At 63.3% G+C, this 27,953-nt stretch overlaps 2 protein-coding genes across 2 annotated transcripts in view; both read left to right on the top strand.

Moving 5' to 3' along the window:
• The window catches only part of KIFC1 (kinesin family member C1), an 11,694-nt gene extending 11,530 nt beyond the window's left edge, over positions 1-164 (top strand). Inside the window, 1 exon segment of the mRNA XM_075134569.1 lies at positions 114-164. Within this exon segment, the coding sequence (XP_074990670.1) occupies positions 114-164 (51 nt within the window).
• An 810-nt stretch (positions 165-974) lies between these two features.
• On the top strand, positions 975-27,430 carry SYNGAP1 (synaptic Ras GTPase activating protein 1). Its single transcript, XM_075134570.1, has 14 exons — positions 975-1,125; positions 7,308-7,461; positions 9,134-9,232; positions 10,734-11,288; positions 13,082-13,226; positions 14,088-14,232; positions 14,306-14,542; positions 16,098-16,299; positions 17,469-17,644; positions 18,608-18,649; positions 19,477-20,304; positions 21,213-21,462; positions 23,849-24,060; positions 27,307-27,430. The coding sequence occupies exons 2-14, from the start codon at positions 7,318-7,320 to the stop codon at positions 27,428-27,430; spliced, it is 3,159 nt and encodes a 1,052-aa protein (XP_074990671.1). The 5' UTR covers positions 975-1,125; positions 7,308-7,317.
• The last annotated feature ends 523 nt before the right edge of the window (positions 27,431-27,953 follow it).

Raw genomic sequence — 27,953 nt, forward strand, 5'->3', positions numbered from 1 at the left:
CCTGCCCATGCCTGTTGCCATGGTTACCCTGCTCCTGCCCACCCGGTGACCCCGCTCCCGTGTCATCACGGTCCCCCCCCCCCCCGCACATGCCTGTTACCATGGTTACCCAGATCCCTCATCCCCATGGTTACCCCCGCTCCTCCACATTCCTGTTGCCATAGTAACCCTGGTGCTATGCTACCCGTCGCCGTGGAAACCTTGGTCCTATGCTACCCATCGCCATGGTAACCCTGTCCTATGCTCCCCATCACTGTGGTAACCCCGGTCCTACGCTACCCATCTCCATGGTAACCCCGGTTCTATGCTCCCCATCGCCATGGTAACGCTGTCATATGCTCCCCATCGCCATGGTAACCCCTGGCCTATGCCCCCCATCGCCATGGTAACCCCGGTCCTATGCTCCCCATCGCCATGGTAACGCTGTCATATCCTCCCCATCGCCATGGTAACCCCTGGCCTATGCCCCCCATCGCCATGGTAACCCCGGTCCCATGCTCCCCATCGCCATGGTAACGCTGTCATATCCTTCCCATCGCCATGGTAACCCCTGACCTACGCCCCCCATCACCATGGTAACCCCTGGCCTATGCCCCCCATCGCCATGGTAACCCCGGTCCCATGCTCCCCATCGCCATGGTAACGCTGTCATATGCTCCCCATCGCCATGGTAACCCCTGGCCTATGCCCCCCATCGCCATGGTAACCCCGGTCCTATGCCCCCCATCGCCATGGTAACCCCTGACCTATGCCCCCCATCGCCATGGTAACCCTGGTCCTATACTCCCCGTTGCCATGGTAACCTTGTCCCCCTGCTCCCCATCTCCACGGTAACCCCGCTCCTCTGCTTCCCGTCGTCACGGTAACCCCGACCCTCCGCTCCCCATCACCGTGGTTACCCCCTCCATCCCCATTGCCACCACGGTTCCCCCGTGACCCCCCCCCCCCGCCCCTCCCCCCGCCCCTCCCCCCGCCGCCCCCCCCTCAGCCGCCTGTACCCCAGCAAGGCTTCCTGAGCCGCCGCCTGAAGAGCTCCATCAAGCGCACCAAGAGCCAACCCAAGCTCGACCGCACCAGCAGCTTCCGGCAGATCCTGCCCCGCTTCCGCAGCGCCGACCACGACAGGTGGGGGGACACGCGGGGACACCTCGGGGACACCCCCCCAGGGGGTGGCGGGGAGGGAGGCGGCGAGGCGCGGGGGATGCTGTGGGTGTTTGGGGGGGTGGGTGGGGGGGGGATGGTCATGCCTAGGTGACAGCGGGGTGGATGTGGGGACAGTCGTGGTCTCTGGGTGACACCAGGTCAGGTTTGGGGACAGTCTTGGTCTCCAGGTGACGTCGAGCTGGGGATGGGGACGGTCTTGCTGCCCAGGTGGCACCTGGTCAGGTTTGGGAACTGTCCTGGTCTCTGGGTGACACCAAGCTGGGGATGGGGACAGTCCTGCTGCCCAGGTGGCACCAGGTCAGGTTTGGGGACAGCCGTGGTCTCTGGGTGACACCAGGTCAGGTTTGGGGACAGTCGTGGTCTCCAGGTGATGTCGAGCTGGGGATGGGGACGGTCTTGCTGCCCAGGTGGCACCTGGTCAGGTTTGGGGACAGTCGTGGTCTCCAGGTGACGTCGAGCTGGGGATGGGGACAGTCCTGCTGCCCAGGTGGCACCAGGTCAGGTTTGGGGACAGTCGTGGTCTCTGGGTGACACCAAGCTGGGGATGGGGACAGTCCTGCTGCCCAGGTGGCACCAGGTCAGGTTTGGGGACAGTCGTGGTCTCTGGGTGACACCAAGCTGGGGATGGGGACAGTCCTGCTGCCCAGGTGGCACCAGGTCAGGTTTGGGGACAGCCGTGGTCTCTGGGTGACACCAGGTCAGGTTTGGGGACAGTCGTGGTCTCCAGGTGACGTCGAGCCTGGGGATGGGGACGGTCTTGCTGCCCAGGTGGCACCTGGTCGGGTTTGGGGACAGCTGTGGTCTCTGGGTGACACCAGGTCAGGTTTGGGGACAGTCGTGGTCTCCAGGTGACGTCGAGCCTGGGGATGGGGACGGTCTTGCTGCCCAGGTGGCACCAGGTCAGGTTTGGGGACAGTCGTGGTCTCTGGGTGACACCAGGTCAGGTTTGGGGACAGTTGTGGTCTCCAGGTGACGTTGAGCTGGGGATGGGGACGGTCTTGCTGCCCAGGTGGCACCTGGTCAGGTTTGGGAACTGTCCTGGTCTCTGGGTGACACCAAGCTGGGGATGGGGACAGTCCTGCTGCCCAGGTGGCACCAGGTCAGGTTTGGGGACAGTCGTGGTCTCTGGGTGACACCACGTCAGGTTTGGGGACAGTCGTGGTCTCTGGGTGACACCAAGCTGGGGATGGGGACGGTCTTGCTGCCCAGGTGGCACCTGGTCAGGTTTGGGGACAGTCGTGGTCTCTGGGTGACACCAAGCTGGGGATGGGGACGGTCTTGCTGCCCAGGTGGCACCAGGTCAGGTTTGGGGACAGTCGTGGTCTCTGGGTGACACCAGGTCAGGTTTGGGGACAGCCGTGGTCTCCAGGTGGCACCAGGTCAGGTTTGGGGACTGTCCTGGTCTCTGGGTGACACCAAGCTGGGGCTGGGGACAGTCCCGCTCCTCCATGTCCCCAGGCCGGCCGCAGGGACGTCCCCGTTCCCTGAATGTCCCCAGGCTCGCTGGGGGGGTGGCCGGTCCCAGTGTCCCCCAGCCGGACACAGGGACAACCCCCCATGTGGGGCAGGTCCCCAGTGTCCCCAGTGTCACCATATGGGGCAGGTCCCCCATGTCCCCAGTGTCCCCATGGGGGGCAGGTGTCCCCATCTCCACCCCCATCTGTGGCAGGTCCCCAGTGTCCCCAGTGTCACCATATGGGGCAGGTCCCCCATGTCCCCAGTGTCCCCATGGGGGGCAGGTGTCCCCATCCCCATCCCCATCTGTGGCAGGTCCCCAGTGTTCCCAGTGACCCCAGTGGCACCGTATGGGGCAGATCCCCAATGTCCCCAGTGTCCCCATATCGGGCAGGTCCCCAGTGTCCCCAGTGTCCCCAGTGTCCCCATATCGGGCAGGTCCCCAGTGTCCCCAATGTCCCCATATAGGGCAGGTCCCCAGTGTCCCCAGTGTCCCCAGTGTCCCCATATCGGGCAGGTCCCCAGTGTCCCCAGTGTCCCCATATAGCGCAGGTCCCCAGTGTCCCCAGTGTCCCCAATGTCCCCACATAGGGCAGGTCCCCAGTGTCCCCAGTGTCCCCAGTGTCCCCATATCAGGCAGGTCCCCACTGTCACCCAACGGGGCAGGTCCCCAGTGTCCTCAATGTCCCCAGTGTCACCGGACGGGGCAGGTCCCCCATGTCCCCAATGTCCCCCCATGGGGCAGGTCCCTGCTGTGCCCCCCGCCCCCGCCTTGGGGACACGTTGGGGACCGGGTGGCCGGGCAGGTGGCGGGTGGCACCGACGCCGTTTATAGCCGGAGCCGGTGGGTGGGAGCCGGGCGCAGGATCCGGCCTGGCACCCAGCCCGGCGTCACCGTCACCGTCACCGTCACCGTGGATGGGGTACGGTCCCCTGTCCCCGGGGAGGGGGGGGGGGGGGTGTCCCATGGCCTCGGTGTCCCCCTTGGGATGTCCCTTGTCCCTGTGAGATGGTCCCCAGGGGGGGTCCCTTGTCCCCTGGGATGTCCCTTGTCCCTGTGAGATGGTCCCCAGGGGATGGGGTCTCCTGTCCCCATGTCCCCAGGGGGGTCCCTTGTCCCCTGGGATGTCCCTTGTCCCCAGGAGATGGTCCCCAGGGGGGGTCCCTTGTCCCCTGGGATGTCCCCTGTCCCCTGGGATGTCCCTTGTCCCCAGGAGATGGTCCCCAGGGGTTTCCCTTGTCCCCTGGGATGTCCCTTGTCCCCAGGAGATGGTCCCCAGGGGATGGGGTCTCCTGTCCCCATGTCCCCAGAGGGGGTCCCTTGTCCCCTGGGATGTCCCTTGTCCCCAGGAGATGGTCCACAGGGGGGGTCCCTTGTCCCCTGGGATGTCCCTTGTCCCCAGGAGATTGTCCCCAGGGGATGGGGTCTCCTGTCCCCATGTCCCCAGGGGGGTCCCTTGTCCCCAGGGATGTCCCCTGTTCCCAGGAGATGGTCCCCAGGGGATGGGGTCTCCTGTCCCCATGTCCCCAGGGGGGTCCCTTGTCCCCAGGGATGTCCCCTGTCCCCAGGAGATGGTCCCCAGGCGATGGGGTCTCCTGTCCCCATGTCTCCTGGCGATGTCCCCAAGGAGATCCTCTGTCCCCAGGGGGTGTCCCCTGTCCCTTGGGATGTCCCCTGGGGGATGTCCCTTGTCCCTTGGGATGTCCCCTGGGGGGGGTGTCCCTTGTCCCCAGGGGGAGGGGGGGGGGTGCCCGCTCGCCGGGGTATTTTTAGCCGTGCCACCCCCGCCACGCCGGGTGCCGGTGACAAGGTGACGGTGACGGCAGCCGGGAGCGGTGGCCACGGGGACGGGGACGTGGCGGGGCCGCTGCTTACGCAGCCCCGGGGCTAAATATAGAGCCCGGGGGCGGCTCCCCTGCGCCGGCGGGCGAGGGCCGGGGGGGCTGGGGGCCGGGGTGCCCTGGTTTGGGGGGGCTGGATGCCGGGGTCCCCTGTTTTGGGGGGGTCCGGACACCTGAGTGCCTCTGGTTTGGGGGGGCTGGATGCGGGGGTCCCCTGTTTTGGGGGCTGGATGCCTCGGTCCCCTGTTTTGGGGGGGTCCGGACACCTGAGTGCCTCTGTTTTGGGGGGGCTGGATGCCTGGGTGCCCTGGTTTGGGGGGGCCTGGACATCTGGGTGCCCTGTTTTGGGGGGCCTGGATACCTGGGTCCCCTGTTTTGGGGGGGCCCGGACACCTGAGTGCCCCTGTTTTGAGGGGGCTGGATGCCAGGGTCCCCTGTTTTGGGGGGGCCTGGACACCTGAGTGCCCCTGTTTTGAGGGGGCTGGATGCTGGGGTCCCCTGTTTTGGGGGGGCCTGGACACCTGAGTGCCCCTGTTTTGGGGGGGCTGGATTTGGGGGTCCCCTGTTTTGGGGGCTGGATGCCTGGGTCCCCTGTTTGGGGGAGTCCGGACACCTGAGTGCCCCTGTTTTGGGGGGGCTGGATGCCGGGGTCCCCTGTTTTGGGGGGGTCCGGACACCTGGGTGCCCCTGTTTTGGTGGGGCTGGATGCCTGAGTGCCCCTGTTTTGGGGGGGCTGGATGCGGGGGTCCCCTGTTTTGGGGGCTGGATGCCTCGGTCCCCTGTTTTGGGGGGGTCCGGACACGTGAGTGCCCCTGTTTTGGGGGGGCTGGATGCCTGGGTGCCCTGTTTTGGGGGGGCTGGATGCCGAGGTCCCCTGTTTTGGGGGGGCTGGATGCCTGAGTACCCCTGTTTTGGGGGGGCTGGATGCGGGGGTCCCCTGTTTTGGGGGCTGGATGCCTCGGTCCCCTGTTTTGGGGGGGTCCGGACACGTGAGTGCCCCTGTTTTGGGGGGGCTGGATGCCGGGGTCCCCTGTTTTGGGGGGGTCCGGACACCTGGGTGCCCCTGTTTTGGTGGGGCTGGATGCCTGTGTGCCCTGGTTTGGGGGGGCTGGATGCGGGGGTCCCCTGTTTTGGGGGCTGAATGCCTCGGTCCCCTGTTTTGGGGGTGTCCGGACACGTGAGTGCCCCTGTTTTGGGGGGGCTGGATGCCTGGGTGCCCTGTTTTGGGGGGGCTGGATGCCGAGGTCCCCTGTTTTGGGGGGGCTGGATGCGGGGGTCCCCTGTTTTGGGGGCTGGATGCCTCGGTCCCCTGTTTTGGGGGGGTCCGGACACGTGAGTGCCCCTGTTTTGGGGGGGCTGGATGCCTGGGTGCCCTGTTTTGGGGGGGCTGGATGCCGAGGTCCCCTGTTTTGGGGGGGCTGGATGCCGGGGTGCCCTGTTTTGGTGGGGCTGGATGCCTGGGTCCCCTGTTTGGGGGGGCCCAGACACCTGAGTGCCCCTGGTTTGGGGGGGCTGGATGCCTGAGTGCCCCTGTTTTGGGGGGGCTGGATGCGGGGGTCCCCTGTTTTGGGGGCTGGATGCCTGGGTCCCCTGTTTTGGGGGGGTCCGGACACCTGAGTGCCTCTCTTTTGGGGGGGCTGGATGCCTGGGTGCCCTGTTTTGGGGGGGCTGGATGCCGGGGTGCCCTGTTTTGGGGGGGCCTGGACACCTGAGTGCCCCTGTTTTGGGGGGGCTGGATGCCGGGGTGCCCTGGTTTGGGGGGGCCCAGACACCTGAGTGCCCCTGTTTTGGGGGTGTCCGGACACCTGAGTGCCCCTGTTTTGGGGGGGCTGGATGCCTCAGTCCCCTGCTTTGGGGGGGCCCAGACACCTGAGTGCCCCTGTTTTGGGGGGGCTGGATGCCGGAGTGCCCTGTTTTGGGGGGGCCCGGACACCTGAGTGCCCCTGTTTTGAGGGGGCTGGATGCCGGGGTCCCCTGTTTTGAGGGAGCTGGATACCTGGGTCCCCTGGTTTGGGGGGGCCTGGACACCTGAGTGCCCCTGTTTTGGGGGGCCTGGATGCCTGGGTGCCCTGTTTTGGGGGGGGGCAGTCACCTAGGTCCCCTGGTTTGGGGGGGCTGGATGCCTGGGTCCCCCTGGTTTGGGGGGGCCCGGATGACTGGATCCTCTCTGGCTTGGGGGGGCTGGATGCCGGGGTCCCCTGTTTTGGGGGGGCTGGATGCCTGGGTCCCCTGTTTCGGGGGGGTCTGACACCTGGGTCCCCCTGTTTTGCGAGGACTGGATGGCTGGGTCCCCTTGTTTTGGGGGGGTCTGATACCTGGGTCCCCCTGTTTTGGGGGGCCTGGACGCCTGGGCCCCCCTGTTTTGGGGGGACCCGGACACTTGGGTCCCCTCTGGCTGAGGGGGGTCTGACACCTGGGTCCCCTGTTTTGGGGGGGGCTGGATGCCTGGGTCCCCTCTGGCTTTGGGGTGGGGGGGGGGCTCCCCAGACGCCTGGGTCCCTCGGGGTTGTGACAATAGGGGTTGGGGGGGGGGGGTGTCGCTCCTGGGTGCCCCCTCCATGTCGCCCCTCCCCCCCCCTCCCCCCCCCCGCCCTGACTCTCTCTCTCTCTGTCCGTCCCGGCGCCGCGGACGCGTCCCCAGGTCCCGCGCGGATGCCCCAGGTACCCCACCCCCCCCCCCCCACCCCCCCACCGCCACCGTCACCCCCCGCTCGCATGCCACCACCACCACCACCACCACCACCACCACCCCGGGCACCTTCCCCGTTCCCCCGCCCACCCCCACCCCCCCACCCCCCCCCCCATCCCGCCACCCCCCCCCGAGCGTCCCCCCCGCGTCCCCGCAGGGCCCGGCTGATGCAGAGCTTCAAGGAGTCGCACTCCCATGAGTCCCTGCTGAGCCCCAGCAGCGCGGCCGAGGCGCTGGAGCTCAACCTGGATGAGGACTCCATCATCAAGGCCGTCCACAGCAGCATCCTGGGCCAGGAGTTCTGCTTCGAGGTACGCTCCAAACCGTCCTGTGGTCAGCCCCGGCCCCACCAGTTGACCACTCCCACCAGTTGACCATCCCCATCCCCACCAGTTGACTGTCCCCATCCCCACCAGTTGACTGTCCCCATCCCCACCAGTTGACTGCTCCCACCAGCTGACCATCCCCATCCCTACCAGTTGACCACTCCCACCAGCTGACCATCCCCATCCCTACCAGTTGACCACTCCCACCAGTTGACCATCCCCATCCCCACCACTTGACAACCTCCACCAGTTGACCATCCCCATCCCCACCAGTTGACTGTCCCCATCCCCACCAGTTGACTGCTCCCACCACTTGACCATCCCCATCCCCACCACTTGACAACCTCCACCAGTTGACTATCCCCATCCCCACCAGCTGACCATCCCCATCCCTACCAGTTGACCACTCCCACCACTTGACCATCCCCATCCCCACCACTTGACTGCTCCCACCAGTTGACCATCCCCATCCCTACCAGTTGACCACTCCCACCAGCTGACCATTCCCATCCCTACTAGTTGACCACTCCCACCAGTTGACAATCCCCATCCCCACCAGTTGACGACCTCCACCAGTTGACTGTCCCCATCCCCACCACTTGACCGTCCCCATCCCCACCAGTTGACTGTCCCCATCCCCACCACTTGACCGTCCCCATCCCCACCAGTTGACTGTCCCCATCCCCACCACTTGACCGTCCCCATCCCCACCAGTTGACTGTCCCCATCCCCACCACTTGACCGTCCCCATCCCCACCAGTTGACTGTCCCCATCCCCACCACTTGACCGTCCCCATCCCCACCAGTTGACCATCCCCATCCCCACCACTTGACCGTCCCCATCGCCACCACTTGATGACCTCCACCAGTTGACCATCCCCATCCCTACTAGTTGACCACTCCCACCAGTTGACAATCCCCATCCCCACCAGTTGATGACCTCCACCAGTTGTCTGTCCCCATCCCCACCACTTGACCATCCCCATCCCTACAAGTTGACCATCCCCACCAGTTGACCATCCCTACCAGTTGACCATACCCATCCCCACCAGTTGACCATCCCCTTCCCCACCAGTTGACTGTCCCCATCCCCACCAGTTGACCGTCCCCTTCCCCACCAGTTGACTATCTCTATCTCTACCAGTTGACCACCCCTACCAGCCTACCATCCCCTTCCCCACCAGTTGAGCATCCCCTTCCCCACCAGTTGACCATGCCCATCCCTACCTGTTGACTATCCCCACCAGTTGACCATCCCCTTCCCCACCAGTTGACCATGCCCATCCCCACTAGTTGACCATCCCGCAGCTAACCACCCCATCCCCACCAGTTGACCACCCCCCACCAGTTGACCATCCCCATCCCCACCAGTTGACCATCCCCATCCATACCAGTTGACCACCCCCACCAGTTGACCATCCCCATCCCCACCAGTTGACCATCCCCATCCATACCAGTTGACCACCCCCACTAGCTGACCATCCCGTGGGGGTGACCAACTGGTAGAGATGGGGATGGTCAACTGGTGGGGATGGGGATGGTCAACTGGTGGGGATGAAGATGATCAGGTGATGGTGGTGGTCAACTGCTGGGGATGGGATCATCCCTCCCCTGACCATCACCATGGCATCTGGTCACTGTTGTCCGTCGCCCGCAGGTGACCACGGCCTCGGGGACCAAGTGCTTCGCCTGCCGCTCGGCCGCCGAGAGGGACAAATGGATCGAGAATCTGCAGAGGGCGGTGAAGCCCAACAAGGTGAGGAGGTCATGGTCATGTGGGCAGAGGTGTCAGCTGGGGGGTGGGGGTGGGCAACTGGTGGGGTGGGAGTGGGCAACTGGTGGGGGTGGGGATGGCCCGGTGGTGGGGATGAGGGTGGTCAGGTGGTGGGGATGGAGGTGGGCAACTGGTGGGGATGGGGGTGGTCAGGTGGTGGGGATGGGGATGGTCAGGTGGTGGGGATGGGGATGGTCAGGTGGTGGGGGTGGTCAAGTGGTGGGGGCGGTCAACTGGTAGAGGTGGGGATAGCCAACTGGTGGGGATGGGAATGGCCAGGTGGTGGGGATGGGAGTGGCCAGGTGGTGGGGGTGGGGATGGCCAGGTGGTGGGGGGTGGGGATGGCCAGGTGGTGGGGGTGGGGATGGTCAGGTGGTGGGGATGGGGGTGGCCAGGTGGTGGGGGTGGGGATGGTCAGGTGGTGGGGGTGGGGATGGTCAGGTGGTGGGGGCGGTCAACTGGTGTGGGTGGTCAGCTGGTAGAGGTGGGGATAGCCAACTGGTGGGGATGGGGATGATCAGGTGGTGGGGATGGGCAACTGGTGGAGATGGAGATGGTCAGCTGGTAGGAATGGGGACAGTCAACTGGTGAGGATGGAAATTGTCAGGTGGTTGTGATGGGGACGGTCAACTGGTGGGGGTGGTCAACTGGTAGACATGGAGATAGCCAACTGGTGGGGATGGGAATGGTTAACTGGTGGGGATGGGGATGGTCAACTGGTAGAGATGGGGATAGTCAACTGGTGGGGATGGGGATGGTCAACTGGTGGGGATGGGGATGGTCGACTGGTAGGGATAGGGACGGTGAACTGGTATGAATGGGGATGGTCAACTGGTGAGGATATGGAGGGTCAGCTGGTGGGGGTGGAGATGATCAGGTGGTGGGAGTGGTCAACTGATGGGGATGGAGATGGTCAATTGCTGGAGATAGTCAACTGGTGGTGGCGATGGGGATGGTCAGCTGGTGGGGATGGTCAACTGGTGGGGATGGGGGTGGTCAGCTGGTGGGAATGGTCAACTGGTGGGGATGGGGGTGGTCAACTGGTGGGGATGGGGATGGCCAGCTGGTGGGGATGGTCAACTAGTGGGGATGGGGGTGGTCAACTGGTGGGGATGGTCAACTGGTGGGGATGGGGGTGGTCAACTGGTGGGGATGGTCAACTGGTGGGGATGGGGGTGGTCAACTGGTGGGAGTGGTCAACTGGTGGGGATGATCAGCTGGTGGAGATGGGGGTGGTCACCTGGGGTCACCCTGGCCCTTGGGGTCACAATTCCCTGGGGTCGCTGCTCCTGGTGACCACTCAGCTGGGCTTGTCCCCTGGGGTCACCCCTGCCCCAGGGTCACTGTCCCCATCTGCCCCCTACCCCCAGCTCTCCCTGCCCCTCTCTGTCCCACCACCCTGGGCTCCCCCCCACGCCCCATATCCCACCCCCAACTCTCCCCACGTCCCCTGCTGACCTCCCTCCCTCCCACCCCTCCTCAGGACAACAGCCGCCGGGTGGACAACGTCCTGAAGCTCTGGGTGATCGAAGCTCGAGACCTTCCCCCCAAGAAACGCTACTACTGCGAGCTGTGCCTGGACGACATGCTCTACGCCCGGACCACCAGCAAGGCGCGAACCGACAACGTCTTCTGGGGAGAACATTTTGAGTTCAACAACCTGCCGGCCGTCCGTACCATCCGTCTCCACCTCTACAAGGACACCGACAAGAAAAGGAAGAAAGATAAGAGTAATTACGTCGGGATGGTGAGCATCCCCATCGCCAGCGTCACCGGTCGGCACTTTGCCGAGCAGTGGTATCCTCTCAGCCAACCCAGCGGCAGCAAGAGCAAGGCGGGTTGTCCGGCTCTTCGCGTCAAGAGTCGTTTTCAAACCATGAGCATCCTCCCCATGGAGCTCTACAAGGAGTTCGCCGAATACGTCACCAATAATTACCGGATGCTTTGCGCCGTCTTGGAACCCGTGCTCAGCGTCAAGAGCAAGGAGGAGGTGGCCTGCGCGTTGGTGCACATCTTGCAGAGCACCGGCAAGGCTAAGGTGGGGGGGTTGGGAGGGGGTGGGGAGGTGGGGGGTGGGGGATTGAGGAGGATGGGTGGGTGGGTGGGTGGAGGAAGGAAGGATGGAGGGAGGGAGGGAGGAAGGATGGGTGATGGGCAGATGTAGGGTGGATGGAAGATGGGTGGAGGATGGATGGATGGATGGAAGATGGATGGAGGATGGATGGATGGATGGAAGATGGGTGGAGGATGGATGGATGGATGGAAGATGGGTGGAGGATGGATGGATGGATGGAAGATGGATGGAGGATGGATGGATGGAAGGAGGAAGGATGGGTGATGGATGGGTGATGGATAGATGCAGGGTGGATGGATGGATGGATGGAGGATGGGTGGAGGATGGATGGATGGATGGATGGAAGATGGATGGAGGATGGATGGATGGAAGATGGGTGGACGATGGATGGATGGATGGATGGAGGGAGGGAGGAAGGATGGATGATGGATGGGTGATGGACAGATGCAGGGTGGATGGATGGAGGATGGATGGATGGAAGATGGGTGGAGGATGGATGGATGGATGGAAGATGGATGGAGGATGGATGGATGGAAGGAGGATAGAGGATGGAGGATGGATGGATGGAGGGAGGAAGGATGGGTGATGGATGATGGACAGATGCAGGGTGGATGGATGGATGGAAGATGGGTGGAGGATGGATGGACGGATGGAAGATGGATGGAGGAAGGAAGGAAGGATGGATGGATGATGGACAGATGCAGGGTGGATGGTTGGATAGATAGAGGATGGATGGATGGAAGATGGGTGGAGGATGGATGGATGGATGGAAGATGGGTGGAGGATGGATGGAAGATGGATGGAGGGAGGAAGGATGGATGATGGATGGATGATGGACAGATGCAGGGTGGATGGATGGATGGAAGATGGATGGAGGATGGATGGATGGAAGGAGGATAGAGGATGGAGGATGGATGGGTGGATGGATGGAGGATGGATGGATGGAAGATGGATGGAGGAAGGAAGGAGGGATGATGGATGGATGGGTGGATGATGGACAGATGCAGGGTGGATGGAGATGGATGGAAGATGGATGGAGGATGGATGGATGGATGATGGACAGATACAGGATGATGGAAGATGGATGGAGGACGGATGGATGGACGGAGGATGGATGGATGGATAGATGGAAGGAGGATGAGGAAGGATGGATAGGTGATGGATGGATGGAGGAAGGATGGAGGGATGGATGGATGGATGGATGGATGGAAGGAGGATGAGGAAGGACGGACAGGCGATGGATGGATGGAGGAAGGATGAATGGAAGATGGATGGAGGAAGGAAGGAGGGAAGGATGGATGGAGCAGGATGGACAGATGGTAGATGCGTAGAAGACAGAGGATGGAGGGAGGGTTGGAGAGAGGGTTGGCTGGTGGATTGGATGGATGGAGGACAGGAACATGGAGGATGGATGGATGAAGGGAAGGAGGCTGGATGGAGAAGGAGGACAGCCAGGTGGGGGACGGATGGATGGAGGGCTGGCTGGAGGACAGCCGGAGGATGCATGGATGGATGGAGGATGGATGGAATGTTGGATGGAGAAGGGATTGAGGACAGATGAGGACAGACATGGAGGATGGGTGGCGGAATGGAGGATGGAGGAGGGATGGGTGGAGGACAGATGGATGACGGATGGATGGATGGATGGATGGGTGGATGGATGGATGGACAGAAGATGGAGGCAGGACACAAGGATGCACGGAGGGTGGGCTGGGCCAGCCTGGGGCGCATTGGGCTGCCCTGACGGCCGTGGGCAGGACTTCCTGTCGGACATGGCCATGACGGAGGTGGATCGCTTCATGGACCGGGAGCACCTGATCTTCCGGGAAAACACCCTCGCCACGAAAGCCATAGAGGAGTACCTGAAACTCATCGGCCAGAAATACCTCAAGGATGCCATCGGTGAGCTCCACCAGCACTGGGAGGGGGTCCCCGTCATGGCCAGGGGTCCCCGTCATGGCCAGGGTCCCCCTGGACAGTGGGTGGTCCCCACACATGGTCATGTCCCCATTGGCATGGCCATGGGATGGTTGGATGGTCCCCACGCATGGTCATGTCCCCATTGGCATGGCCATGGGATGGTTGGATGGTCCCCACGCATGGTCATGTCCCCATTGGCATGGCCATGGGATGGTTGGATGGTCCCCACGCATGGTCATGTCCCCATTGGCATGGCTGTGGGATGGGTGGGTGGTCCCTTCTCATGGCCATGTCCCCATTAGGGTACAACTGGGTGGTCCTCAGTCCCTGCTCATAGGCAGGTCCTCGTGGGCATGGCCGTGGGATGTTGGGTGGTCCCTTCTCATGGCCATGGGACACTTAGGTGGTCCCCTCTCATGGCTGTGTCCCCATTGTTACGGTCATGGGACAGTTGGGTGGACCCTTCTTATGATCATGTCCCCGTTGGCATGGCCAGGGGATGGTTGGGTGGTCCCTTCTCATGGCCATGTCCCCATTGAGGTGGTCTGGCTATGGGACAGTTGGGTGGACCCTTCTTATGATCATGTCCCTGTTGGCATGGCCAGGGGATGGTTGGGTGGTCCCTTCTCATGGCCATGTCCCCATTGAGGTGGTCTGGCTATGGGACAGTTGGGTGGTCCCCAGCCCCTGTTCATTTCCAGGTCCCCATTGCCATAGTCATGAGATGGTTGGGTGGTTCCTTCTCATGGCCACGTCCCCATCAGGCTGGCCGTGGGATAGCGGGGTGGTCCCCGGTCCCCTCAGACGTCCCCGGTCCCCTCTGACGTCCCCGTCCCCGCGCAGGCGAGTTCATCCGGGCGCTGTACGAGTCGGAGGAGAACTGCGAGGTCGACCCCATGAAGTGCTCAGCCTCCACCTTGGCTGACCACCAGGCCAACCTCCGCATGTGCTGCGAGCTCGCCCTCTGCAAGGTGGTCAACTCGCACTGGTGAGTCCTCAGGGCTGGGGACATCTCCTGACGTCCCCACCGCGGGTCCCTGACCGCGTCCCCCACCCCACAGCGTGTTCCCACGGGAGCTGAAGGAGGTCTTCGCCTCGTGGCGGCTGCGATGCGCCGAGCGGGGCCGCGAGGACATCGCCGACCGGTTGATCAGCGCCTCGCTCTTCTTGCGGTTCCTCTGCCCCGCCGTGATGTCCCCCAGCCTCTTCGGCCTCATGCAGGAGTACCCCGACGAGCAGACCGCCCGCACCCTCACCCTCATCGCCAAGGTCATCCAGAACTTGGCCAACTTCACCAAGTGAGCGCCCAGTATGGAGGAGGGAGGGGGGGTGGTGGTGGATGACGGTGGTTGGATGGAGGGATGGTGGGGGACGTAGGGATGGTGGGGGACGCAGGTGGGCGGGGAGGAGAATGGAGGGATCGTGGAGGGAAGGTGGATCTGTAGGTCTATGGGTGGATGGAGCTTGGATGGATGGGTGGATTCATGGGTGGATGGAGGGTAGGTGGATGGGTGAGTTGACGGATGGACAGAAGGTGGATGGAGGAGTTGACAGATGGACAGAAGATGGATGGATGAGTTGATGGGCAGAAGATGGGTAGATGGACAGAAGGTGGATGGATGAGTTGACAGATGGACAGAAGATGGATGGATGAGTTGACCGGCAGAGGATGGATAGATGGACAGAAGGTGGATGGATGAGTTGACCAACAGAGGATGGATAGATGGACAGAAGGTGGATGGATGAGTGGGTGGATGGACAGAAGATGGAAGGATGGACAGAAGATGGATGGATGAGTTGACGGGCAGAAGATGGGTAGATGGACAGAAGGTGGATGGATGAGTGGGTGGATGGACAGAAGATGGAAGGATGGACAGAAGATGGATGGATGAGTTGACGGGCAGAAGATGGGTAGATGGACAGAAAGTGGATGGATGAGTTGACGGATGGACAGAAGGTGGATGGATGAGTTGACCGGCAGAGGATGGATAGATGGACAGAGGATGGATGGATGAGTGGATGGATGGACAGAAGATAGAAGAATGGACAGAAGATGGATGGATGAGTTGACGGGCAGAAGATGGGTAGATGGACAGAAGGTGGATGGATGAGTTGGTGGATGATGGGTGGAAGATGGATGAATGAGTTGACATGGATGAGTTGGAAGGAAGATGGACGGATGGAGATAAGATGGATGGGTGAGCTGGTAGATGATGGGGGTAAGATGGACAGATGAGTTGATGGATGAGGGCCAGAAGATGGATGGATGAGATGATGGATGAACAGAAGATAGAAAATGGATGGATGAGCTGGTGGACAGGTGGAAGATGGATAGATGGACAGAAGATGGACGGAGGAGCGGATGGATGGGCAGAAGGTAGAAAATGGATGGATGAGGAGTTGATGGGTAGATGAGTATGGAAGACGAACAGATGAACAGAAGATGGATGAGTCGGTGGATGGTGAGTGGAAGACGAGCGAGTTGATGGGTGGGTGAGGTGGTGGATGGAGGGAAGATGGATGAACAGAAGGTGGCCAGATGGATGGAAGGTGGGGGGATGAGTTGACGGGTGTGAGATGGATGAGTTGGATGGACAGAAGATGGACGGATGAGTTGGATGGATGAGTTGGGCAGAAGGATGGATGGATGGAAGGAAGATGGGTGGATGAGTTGGTGGATAGATGGATGGAGAAGAAACGGTCGGCAGGGCTGGATGAAGACCAGACGTGGCTTTATGAAGGGACACCTGGAAGCTTGAGGAACAGAAGGTCGAAAGGGTGGCAGACAAGGCCGGGGGGGGACAACAGCCAGTCGGGGGGCCAGTGGGGACCCCGCTGAGCACCCGCCCGCAGGTTTGGCAGCAAGGAGGAGTACATGGCCTTCATGAACGAGTTCCTGGAGCTGGAGTGGACCAGCATGCAGCAGTTCCTCTACGAGATCTCCAACCTGGACACCCTCACCAACAGCACCAGCTTCGAGGGCTACATTGACCTGGGTCGCGAGCTCTCCACCCTCCACGCCCTCCTCTGGGAGGTCATGTCCCAGCTCAGCAAGGTACCCTGGTCACCTGGGACCCCTGTGGTGGGGGGGGGGTCACCTGGACACCTGGGTCCTCTCCTGGGTGGTGAGCAGAGGCCTGGATGCCTAGGTTCTCCCTGGGGGAGGTTTTGACATCCTGGACATCTGGGTGGCCCTGGAGGGGCATTTTGGGGTCCCATCCACCCATGTCCCACCACGGGAGGTCATTGGGGTCCCAGCCCCCCGTGTCCCACCATGGGAGGTCATTGGGGTCCCATCCACCCCTGCCCCCCATGGGGAGGTCATTGAGGTCCTATCCACCCATGTCCCACCACGGGAGGTCATTGGGGTCTCATCCACCCATGTCCCACCACGGGAGGTCATTGGGGTCCCAGCCCACCATGTCCCACCACAGGAGGTCATTGGGGTCCCATCCACCCATGTCCCACCATGAGAGGTCATTGGGGTCCCAGCCCCCCGTGTCCCACCACAGGAGGTCATTGGGGTCCCATCCACCCATGTCCCACCACGGGAGGTCATTGGGGTCCCAGCCCCCCGTGTCCCACCACGGGAGGTCATTGGGGTCCCATCCACCCATGTCCCACCATGGGAGGTCATTGGGGTCCCATCCACCCATGTCCCACCACAGGAGGTCATTGAGGTCCCATCCACCCATGTCCCACCACGGGAGGTCATTGGGGTCCCAGCCCCCTGTGTCCCACCACAGGAGGTCATTGGGGTCCCATCCACCCATGTCCCACCACGGGAGGTCATTGGGGTCCCATCCACCCATGTCCCACCACGGGAGGTCATTGGGGTCTCATCCACCCATGTCCCACCACGGGAGGTCATTGGGGTCTCATCCACTCATGTCCCACCACGGGAGGTCATTGGGGTCCCAGCCCACCATGTCCCACCACAGGAGGTCACTGGGGTCCCATCCACCCATGTCCCACCACGGGAGGTCATTGGGGTCCCAGCCCCCCGTGTCCCACCACGGGAGGTCATTGGGGTCCCATCCACCCATGTCCCACCACGGGAGGTCATTGGGGTCCCATCCGCCCATGTCCCACCACGGGAGGTCATTGGGGTCCCAGCCCCCCGCGTCCCACCACGGGAGGTCATTGGGGCCCCAGCCCCCCTCACGGGAGGTTACTGGGGTGCCGGGGGCGGGGGTGGGGACGCGTGGCTGACCTGCCCCCCAGGAGGCCCTGCTGAAGCTGGGCCCGCTGCCCCGGCTGCTGACGGACATCAGCGTGGCCCTGCGCAACCCCCACCTGCAGCGGCAGCCGAGCCAGGGGGAGCGGCTGCCCCCCAAGGGGCTGGTGCTGCGGGGGCCCTCGGCCGACCTCCAGCCCTACCTCGTCCGCGACCTCAACAGGTGGGGACCCCCGAGAACCCCCCTCTGTCCCCCCACATCCTTGTGGTACCTCCACATCTTCTTGGTACCTCCATCTCCGTGGTACCTCCACCCTTGTGGTACCTCCACATCCTCATGGTACCTCCATCCCCGTGGTACCTCCATCCCCATGGTACCTCCACATCCTCGTGGTACCTCCATCCCCATGGTATCCCCACATCCCTGTGGTACCTCCATCCCCATGGTGCCTCCACATCCTCTTGGTACCTCCATCCCCATGGTACCTCCATCCCTGTGGTACCTCCATCCCCATGGTATCCCCACATCCCTGTGGTACCTCCATCCCCGTGGTACCTCCATCCCCATGGTACCTCCACATCCTCGTGGTACCTCCATCCCCATGGTACCTCTACATCCCTGTGGTACCTCCATCCCTGTGGTACCTCCATCCCCGTGGTACCCCCACATCCTCATGGTACCCCCACATCCTCGTGGTACCTCCATCCCCATGGTACCTCCATCCCTGTGGTACCTCCATCCCCGTGGTACCCCCACATCCTCATGGTACCCCCACATCCCTGTGGTACCTCCATCCCCGTGGTACCTCCATCCCTGTGGTACCTCCATCCCCGTGGAACCCCCACATCCTCATGGTACCCCCACATCCCTGTGGTACCTCCATCCCCGTGGTACCTCCATCCCCATGGTACCCCAACATCCTCATGGTACCCCCACATCCCTGTGGTACCTCCATTCCCTTGGTACCTCCACATCTCCATGGTACCTCCATCCTCGCGGTACCTCCATCCTCGTGGTATCCCCACATCCTCATGGTATTCCTACATCCCGCCCCCAAGTCTCCCCCACTGTGTCCACCCATGTCACCGTGGTGTCCCCCCATGTCACCCCGGTGGCCCTCAGTCTCACCTGGGGCGTCTCCCCCCGCCGCGGATCCCTGTGGTCACCCGCTCTCTGCCCCCGCAGCTCCGTTGACCTCCAGTCCTACATGGTGCGGGGCCTCAACAGGTGGGTGACGGGGACGGGATGGGGAGAGGGATGGGAACAGGGATGGGATGGGGACAGGGGTGGGATGAGATGGGGTGGGGATGAGATGGGGTTGGGAATTGGGATGGGATGGGATGGGGATGAGGATGAGGATGGGGATGGGACTGGGATGGGGACGGAGATGGGGATGGGATGGGGATGAGGATAAGGAGGGGTATGGGATTGGGATGGGGACAGAGACTGGGATGGGACTGGGATGGGGACGGAGATGGGGATGGGATGGGGATGAGGATAAGGAGGGGTATGGGATTGGGATGGGGACAGAGACTGGGATGGGATGGGATGGGATAGGGATGAGGATGGGAATGGGGGTGGGATGGAGATGGGATGGGATGGGGATGAGGATGGAGATGAGGATGGAGATGGGGATGGGGGTGGGATGGAGATGGGACGGAGATTGTGATGGGATGGGGATGGGGATGAGGATGGGGATGGGACTGGGATGGGGACGGAGATTGGGATGGGTTGGGGACAGAGATGGGGATGCGGATGGGGATGAGGATGGGGGTGGGGATGGGATGGGGACGGAGATTGGGATGGGATGGGGACGGAGATTGTGATGGGATGGGGATGAGGTTGAGGATGAGGATGGGGATGGGATGGGGACGGAGATTGGGATGGGATGGGGATGAGGATGGGGATGGGATGGGGACGGAGATTGGGATGGGATGGGGATGGAGATGAGGATGGGGATGGGATGAAGACGGGGCCGAGGCCAGCGTGGGGACCTCTCTCCGGCACCACCCCGCTGGAGATCCCCACCCCACCCTGACCCCCACCCCCCGTAGCTCCATGGAGGTGCCCCGCCTGCCCTCCCCACCGCAGGAGAAGGGGCCGCAGGAGGTGCTGGTCCTGAGCCGCCCCCCCCTGGCCCGCTCCTCCCCCGCCTACTGCACCAGCAGCTCCGACCTGACGGAGCCCGAGGGGGGCCGGGGGGCTCTGGGGGTGGGCAAGAGCGTCTCCATGTTGGACCTTCAAGATGGCCGCGTTGACAGCGTCCCTAGTTTGCCCGCCGAGCTGCTCGCCGCCGGCGGTCCGGCCCCGGGGGGGGCTGGAGGGGGGCTGCGTCCCGGCCGCCTCTCGCAGGGCAGCGCCTCCAGCCTGGCCCCCCCTCGCCTGGGGGTACCCGAGCCGGGGGGGCCGCAGTTGCGGGTCCCCCTTTCCTTTCAGAACCCCCTTTTTCATTTGGCGGCCGACGGACCCTTACGGGGACCCGAGCCGGGGGGTGAGGGGCATTTCGCCCCCCCCTTGCACGGGTACAGCAAGAGCGAGGAGCTGGCGGCGCCCCCCCCCAAGCACATCACCCACAGCCACAGCTACAGCGACGAGTTCGCCCGGCCGGGGGGGGACTTCGGCCGGCGGCAGCTCTCCCTGCAGGACAGCCTGGCCCCCCCCCAGATCACCATCGGGGCCCCCCCGCCCCCCACCCCTCGGGGGGCTCGGGCGGGGAAAGGTGGGGGGCCGGGGCCGGCGGCCTTGGGGGTGCCCCCCAAACCGCGGCCGGCCAGCGGGAACCTGCTGGCGTCCCCCGAACCGGCGTATGGACCCCCCCGCTCCCGGCAGCCCTCCCTGGCCAAGGAGGCGTCGGTGGCCGGGATGAAGCCGCCGGTCACCAAGCAGGTGGGGGGACACATGGGGGACGTGGTGGGGATGGGGGACATGGGGGGGATGGGGGACACGGTGGGGACAGAGGGGCTGTGGGGGACATGGAGGATATGGGGGACATGGGGAGATGGTGGGGATGGGGGACATGGGGGACATGGGGCCTATGGGGGACATGGAGGATATGGGGGACGTGGGGACGTGGTAGAGATGGAGGACATGGGGGACATGGGGGGGATGAGGGACGTGGTGGGGACACAGGGGCTGTGGGGACATGGAGGATATGGGGGACATGGGGAGATGGTGGGGATGAAGGACGTGGGGGACATGGTGGGGACATGGGGCCTATGGGGGACATGGAGGATATGGGGGACATGGGGAGATGGTGGGGATGGGGGACATGGTGGGGATGCAGGACATGGGGACATGGTGGGGATGGAGGACATGGGGAACATGGGGACGTGGTAGGGATGGAGGACATGGGGGACATGGGGGACATGGGGACGTGGTAGGGATGGAGGACATGGGGGACATGGGGGACATGGGGACGTGGTAGGGATGGAGGACATGGGGGACATGGGGGACATGGGGATGTGGTGGGGATGGAGGACATGGGGGACATGGGGACATGGTGGGGATGGAGGACATGGGGACATGGGGACGTGGCGGGGATGGAGGACATGGGGGACATGGGGACATGTTGGGGATGGAGGACATGGGGACATGGGGACGTGGCGGGGATGGAGGACATGGGGGACATGGGGACATGGTGGGGATGGGGACACAGAGGGACATGGGTGACATGGGGCATGGTGGAGATGGAAGCACATGGATTGAGGTGGGGGCCGTGGTGGGGACATGGCGGGGGTGGCTGGACATGGTAAGGAAGTAGGTGGAGATGGGGGACGTGGGGACACAGCAGGGACAGGGAGGGCTGCGGCGGGGACAACCTGCGGGGACGAGAGGGACCAAGCCCATCCCCAACCACGTCCCCCCAGGCTTCGCAGACGCCGTCGACGCTGAACCCGGTGATGCCGGCGGCGGAGCGCACGGTGGCCTGGGTGTCCAACATGCCGCACCTCTCGGCCGACATCGAGAGCTCCCACATCGAGCGCGAGGAGTACAAGCTCAAGGAGTACTCCAAGTCCATGGACGAGAGCCGGCTGGACCGGGTAGGGACCATCGACGGACCCCGGCCTCCGGGGCTGGGCGGGACAGGGGGTCTCAGGGACCTGGGTGTCCAAGGCCCAGGAGATGACCCTGATGAGATAGGTTCTAGGGAGCTAGGGCGCAGGAGGTGTTCTTGATGGACCCAGGTGTGCAGGTTCCAGGAGATGATCCCGATGGACCCCAGATCCCAGGGACCCAGGTGTCCAAAGCCTAGGAGATGACCCTGATAGACCCAGGTTCCAGGGACCCAGGTGTCCAGGCTCCAGGAGATGACCCTGATGGACCCCAGGTCCCAGGAGATGACCTTGATGGAGCCAGGCATCCTGGCTCCAAGAGATGACCCCGATGGACCCCAGATCCCAGGGACCCAGGTGTCCAAGGCCCAGGAGATGACCCTGATAGACCCAGGTCCCAGGGACCCACGTGTCCAGGCTTCAGGAGATGAACCTCATGGACCCAGGTCCTGCAGACCCAGGTGTCCAGGCTCCAGGAGATGACCCTGATGGACCCCAGGTCCCAGGAGATGACCCTGGTGGACCTAGGTCCCAGGGACCCAGGTGTCCAGGCTCCAGGAGATTACTCTGATGGATCCAGGTCCCAGGTGTCCAGGTCCCAGGAGATGACCCTGATGGACCCAAGTCCTGCGGACCCAGATGTCCAAGGCCCAGGAGATGACCATGATGGACCCAGCTGTCCAGGCTCTAAGAGATGGCCCTGATGGACCCAGGTCCTGTGGACCCAGGTGTCCAGGCTCCAGGACATGGCCTTGATGGACCCAGGTGTCCAGGCTCCAGGTGTCCAGGCTCCAGGAGATGGCCCTGATGGACCCAGGTCCCAGGGACTTAGGTGTCCAAGGCCCAGGAGATGACCCTGATGGACCCAGGTGTCCAGGCATCACCATGGTGGGGACCCAAGTAACTGGGCATTGCCGTGGTGGGGACCCAGGTGTTTGGGCATCACCGTGGTGGGGACCCAAGTGTCCAGGTATCACCATGGTGAGGATCCAGGTGTTTGGGTGTCACCACAGGGGGGTCCCAGGTGTTTGAGCGTCACCATGGTGGGCACCCAGGTGTTTAGGTGTCACTATGGTTGGGACCTAGGTGTCCAGGCATCATCGTTGTGGGGATCCAGGTGTTTGGGTGTCACTGGTGGGGAGACCTAGCTGTCTGGGTGTCACCATGGTTGGCACCCAGGTTTTGGGTGTCACCATGGTGGACACCCAGGTGTTTAGGTTTCACTATGGTTGGGACCCAATTGTCCGGGCATCGACATGGTGGGGACCCAGGTGTTTGGTCATCACCCTGGCGGGGACCCAGATATCTGGGTGGTGGGGACCCAAGTGTCCAGGTATCACCATGGTGAGGATCCAGGTGTTTGGGTGTCACCACAGGGGGGTCCCACGTGTTTGAGCGTCACCATGATGGGGACCCAGGTGTTTGGGTGTCACCATGGTGGGCACCCAGGTGTTTGGGCGTCACTGTTGGGGAGACCTAGCTGTCTGGGCATCACCATGGTTGGCACCCAGGTTTTGGGTGTCACCATGCTGGGGACCTAGGTGTTTGGGTTCACCATGGTGGGCACCCAGGTGTTTAGGTTTCACTATGGTTGGGACCCAAGTGTCCGGGCATCACCATGGTGGGGATCCAGGTGTTTGGGTGTCACCATGGTGGGGACCTAGATGTTTAGTCATCACCATGGTGGGGACCCAGGTGTTTGGGTGTCACCACAGGGAGATCCCAGGTGTTTGAGCATCACCATGGTGGGGACCCAGGTGTTTGGGTGTCACCATGGTGGGCACCCAGGTGTTTGGGCGTCACTGTTGGGGAGACCTAGCTGTCTGGGCATCACCATGGTGGGCACCCAGGTGTTTGGGCGTCACTGTTGGGGAGACCTAGCTGTCTGGGCGTCACCATGGTTGGCACCCAGGTGTTTGGGCATCACTGTTGGGGAGATCTAGCTGTCTGGGCGTCACCATGGTTGGCACCCAGGTTTTGGGTGTTACCATGGTGGGGACCTAGATGTTTAGTCATCACCATGGTGGGCACCCAGGTGTTTGGGTGTCACTGTTGGGGAGACCTAGCTGTCTGGACGTCACCATGGTTGGCACCCAGGTTTTGGGTGTTACCATGGTGGGGACCTAGATGTTTAGTCATCACCATGGTGGGCACCCAGGTGTTTGGGCGTCACTGTTGGGGAGACCTAGCTGTCTGGGCGTCGCCATGGTTGGCACCCAGGTTTTGGGTGTCACCATGGTTGGCACCCAGGTGTTTGGGTGTCACCATGGTGGGCACCCAAGTGTTTGGGTGTCACCGTTGGGGGAAGCCAGGCGTCTGCTGGCGGTGGGGACGGGGACATGCCACCGGCGCCCTGCAGTGTGGGTTGTGGCAGGTGAAGGAGTACGAGGAGGAGATCCACTCGCTGAAGGAGCGGCTGCACATGTCCAACCGCAAGCTGGAGGAGTACGAGCGGCGCCTGGTGTCGCAGGAGGAGCAGACGAGCCGCATCCTGCTGCAGTACCAGCACCGCCTGGAGCAGAGCGAGAAGCGCCTGCGGCAGCAGCAGGCGGAGAAGGACTCCCAGATCAAGAGCATCATCGGCAGGTGAGGGAGGGACCCGGCCCCGGGGACAGCGAGGGGACATCGGGGACGCTGGGGGGTTGGGGAGGGGCGGGGGGTACGGTGGGATGTGAGGGACATAGTGGGACGTGGAGGACATGGGGACGCAGAGGGACATGGGGACATGGATGGACATGGAGGACATGGGGACGCAGAGGGACATGGGGACATGGATGGACATGGGGACATGGATGGACATGGAGGACATGGGGACGCAGAGGGACATGGGACATGGATGGACATGGAGGACATGGGGACATAGATGGACATGGGGACATGGATGGATATGGAGGACATGGGGACGCAGAGGGACATGGGGACATGGATGGACATGGAGGACATGGAGACGCAGAGGGACGTGGGGACATGGATGGACATGGAGGACATGGGGACATAGATGGACATGGGGACATGGGGGGACATGGAGGACATGGGGACATGGATGGACATGGAGGACATGGGGACGCAGAAGGACATGGGGACATGGATGGACATGGAGGACATGGGGACGCAGAGGAACATGGGGACATGGATGGACATGGAGGACATGGGGACATAGATGGACATGGGGACATGGATGGACATGGAGGACATGGGGATGCAGAGGACGTGGGGACATAGATGGACATGGAGGACACGGGGACATGGATGGACATGGGGACATAGATGGATATGGAGGACATGGGGACATGGATGGACATGGGGACATAGATGGATATGGAGGACATGGGGACGCAGAGGGACATGGGGACATGGTGGACATGGAGGACATGAGGATGAAGAGGGACATGGGGACATGGATGGATATGGAGGACACAGGGACGCAGAGGACATGGGGACACAGAGGACATGGGGACATGGATGGATAAGGAGGACATGAGGACGCAGAGGGACATGGGGACATAGAAGGACATGGAGGACATGGGGACATGGATGGACATGGAGGACATGGGGACGCAGAGGACATGGGGACATAGATGGACATGGAGGACATGGGGACGCAGAGGACATGGGGACATAGATGGACATGGAGGACATGGGGACACAGAGGACATGGGGACATGGGTGGACATGGGGACATGGGGACATAGATGGACATGGGGACACAGAAGGACATGGAGGACATGGGGATGCAGAGGGACATGGGGACACAGAAGGACATGAAGGACACAGAGGGACTTGGAGGCAATAGATGGACACCAAGGACATGGGGACGCAGAGGACATGGGGACATGGGTGGACATGGAGGACATGGGGACACAGAGGACATGGGGACATGGGTGGACATGGGGACATGGGGACATAGATGGACATGGGGACACAGAAGGACATGAAGGACACAGAGGGACTTGGAGGCAATAGATGGACACCAAGGACATGGGGACGCAGGGGGACATGGGGACATGGAGGGACATGGGACAGACGTGGGCACAGCAGGACGTGGTGGGGACATGGGGGACGTAGGGACACAGAAGGACACGGGGGACTTGGGGACACAGAAGGACACGTGGGCATGGCAGGACATGGGGGTGTCCCCTCGTGTCCCCGGGGCGGGTGGCAGCGTGACCCCAGTGCAGCCTGTCCCTGCCATGTCCCTTTGGGTCCCCGGGGTGTCCCTGGGGGGTGGCACTGTGACCCTGGGGTGTCCCTGCGATGTCCCCGCATGTCCTTGGGGTGAGTGGCCGCGTGTCCCTGGGTGGGTGTCCCTGAGAGTGGCACCGTGTCCCCGGGGGGGGGTCCCCATGACCCGGGGGTGTCCCGGGGTGTCCCCAGGATGTCCCTGGGTGTCCCTAGGGGTGGCAGTGTGTCCCCAGGGGTGTCCCCAGCGGTGTTCCCCTGACCTGGGGTGTCCCTGGGTTGTCCTTGGGGTGGCCCCATGTCCCCAGGGTGTCCCCGGGGGTGTCCCCATGACCCAGGGTGTCCCCAAGGTGTCCCCAGGGGTGTCCCCATGACCTGGGGTGTCCCTGGGGTGTCCCTGGGTGTCCCTAAGGGATGTCCCCATGACCCAGGGTGTCCCCAGGGTGTCCCCATGCCCCCGGTGAAGCCTGGCTCTGAGAGGGGGTGTCCCCAGGGTGTCCCTGGGGGTGTCCCCATGACCCAGCAGGTCCCCAGGGTGTCCCTTGGTGTCCCTAGGGGTGGCAGCGTGTCCCCGGGGGCATCCCCAGGGGTGTCCCCATGACCTGGGGTGTCCCTGGGGGTGTCCCCTTGACCTGGGGTGTCCTTGGGGGTGTCCCCTTGACCTGGGGTGTCCTTGGGTTGTCCTTGGGTGTCCCCAGGGGTGTCCCCATGACCTGGGGGTGTCCCTGGGGGTGTCCCCTTGACCTGGGGTGTCCTTGGGTTGTCCTTGGATGTCCCCAGGGGTGTCCCCATGACCTGGGGTGTCCCTGGGGGTGTCCCCTTGACCTGGGGTGTCCTTGGGTTGTCCTTGGGTGTCCCCAGGGGTGCCCCCATGACCTGGGGTGTCCCTGGGGGTGTCCCCATGACCTGGGGTGTCCTTGGGTTGTCCTTGGGTGTCCCCAGGGGTGTCCCCATGACCTGGGGTGTCCCTGGGGGTGTCCCCATGACCTGGGGTGTCCTTGGGTTGTCCTTGGGTGTCCCCAGGGGTGTCCCGATGACCTGGGGTGTCCCTGGGGGTGTCCCTGGGGGTGTCCCCTTGACCTGGGGTGTCCTTGGGTTGTCCTTGGGTGTCCCCAGGGGTGTCCCCATGACCTGGGGTGTCCCTGGGGGTGTCCCCATGACCTGGGGTGTCCTTGGGTTGTCCTTGGGTGTCCCCAGGGGTGTCCCGATGACCTGGGGTGTCCCTGGGGGTGTCCCTGGGGGTGTCCCCTTGACCTGGGGTGTCCTTGGGTTGTCCTTGGGTGTCCCCAGGGGTGTCCCCATGACCTGGGGTGTCCCTGGGGGTGTCTCCTTGACCTGGGGTGTCCTTGGGTTGTCCTTGGGTGTCCCCAGGGGTGTCCCCAGGGGTGTCCCCATGACCTGGGGTGTCCCTGGGGGTGTCCCTGGGGGTGTCCCCTTGACCTGGGGTGTCCTTGGGTTGTCCTTGGGTGTCCCCAGGGGTGTCCCCATGACCTGGGGTGTCCCCACGTCTCCCGCTGAAGCCTGGCCCCAAGAGGGGATGTCCCCAAGGGGCGTCCCCAGGGGTGGCAGTGGGACCCCGGGGGGGGGTCCCCGTGTCCCCGGGGTGCCCCCCCGGGGGTGGCAGCGTGACCCCGGTGAAGCCTGGCCCCGCAGGCTGATGCTGGTGGAGCAGGAGCTGCGCAGGGATCACTTGGGCGCCCACGACCCCCCCGAGGGCCGGCGGCGGCTGCTCGACGCTCAGGTGGAAATTACAATGTCATTGCTCTGCTCCGTGTGACATCGGCCATCCCACGCCGCGCTGGGGGCGGGGCCCGGGGGGGCTGGGGGGGGCGCCACCCGTGGGTGGGGTATGGGCACCCGTGGGTGGGGTATGGGCAACCCAAGGGGGCGTATGGGCAACCCAAGGGGGCGTATGGGCATCGCTGGGGGGGGGGTATTGGGGGTCTATGGGCACCCCAGGTGGGGTATGGGCACCCCTTGGGGGGGTATGGGGGGCCTATGGGCACCCTAGAAGGGGATATGGGCACCCATGGGGGGGTTATTGCAGCCCTGGGCGGGTACGGGCACCCATGGGTGGGGTATGGGCAACCCAAGGGGGTGTATGGGCAGCCCAAGGGGGCGTATGGGCATTGCTGGGGGGGGGGGTATTGGGGGTCTATGGGCACCCCAGGTGGGGTATGGGCACCCCTCGGGGGGGGGTATGGGGGGGCCTATGGGCACCCTAGAAGGGGTTATGGGCACCCATGGGGGGGTTATTGCAGCCCTGGGCGGGTACAGGCACCCATGGGTGGGGTATGGGC

This window comes from Calonectris borealis, chromosome 33 (assembly GCF_964195595.1).
Source record: "Calonectris borealis chromosome 33, bCalBor7.hap1.2, whole genome shotgun sequence".
Classification (NCBI taxonomy): Eukaryota; Metazoa; Chordata; class Aves; order Procellariiformes; family Procellariidae; genus Calonectris; species Calonectris borealis.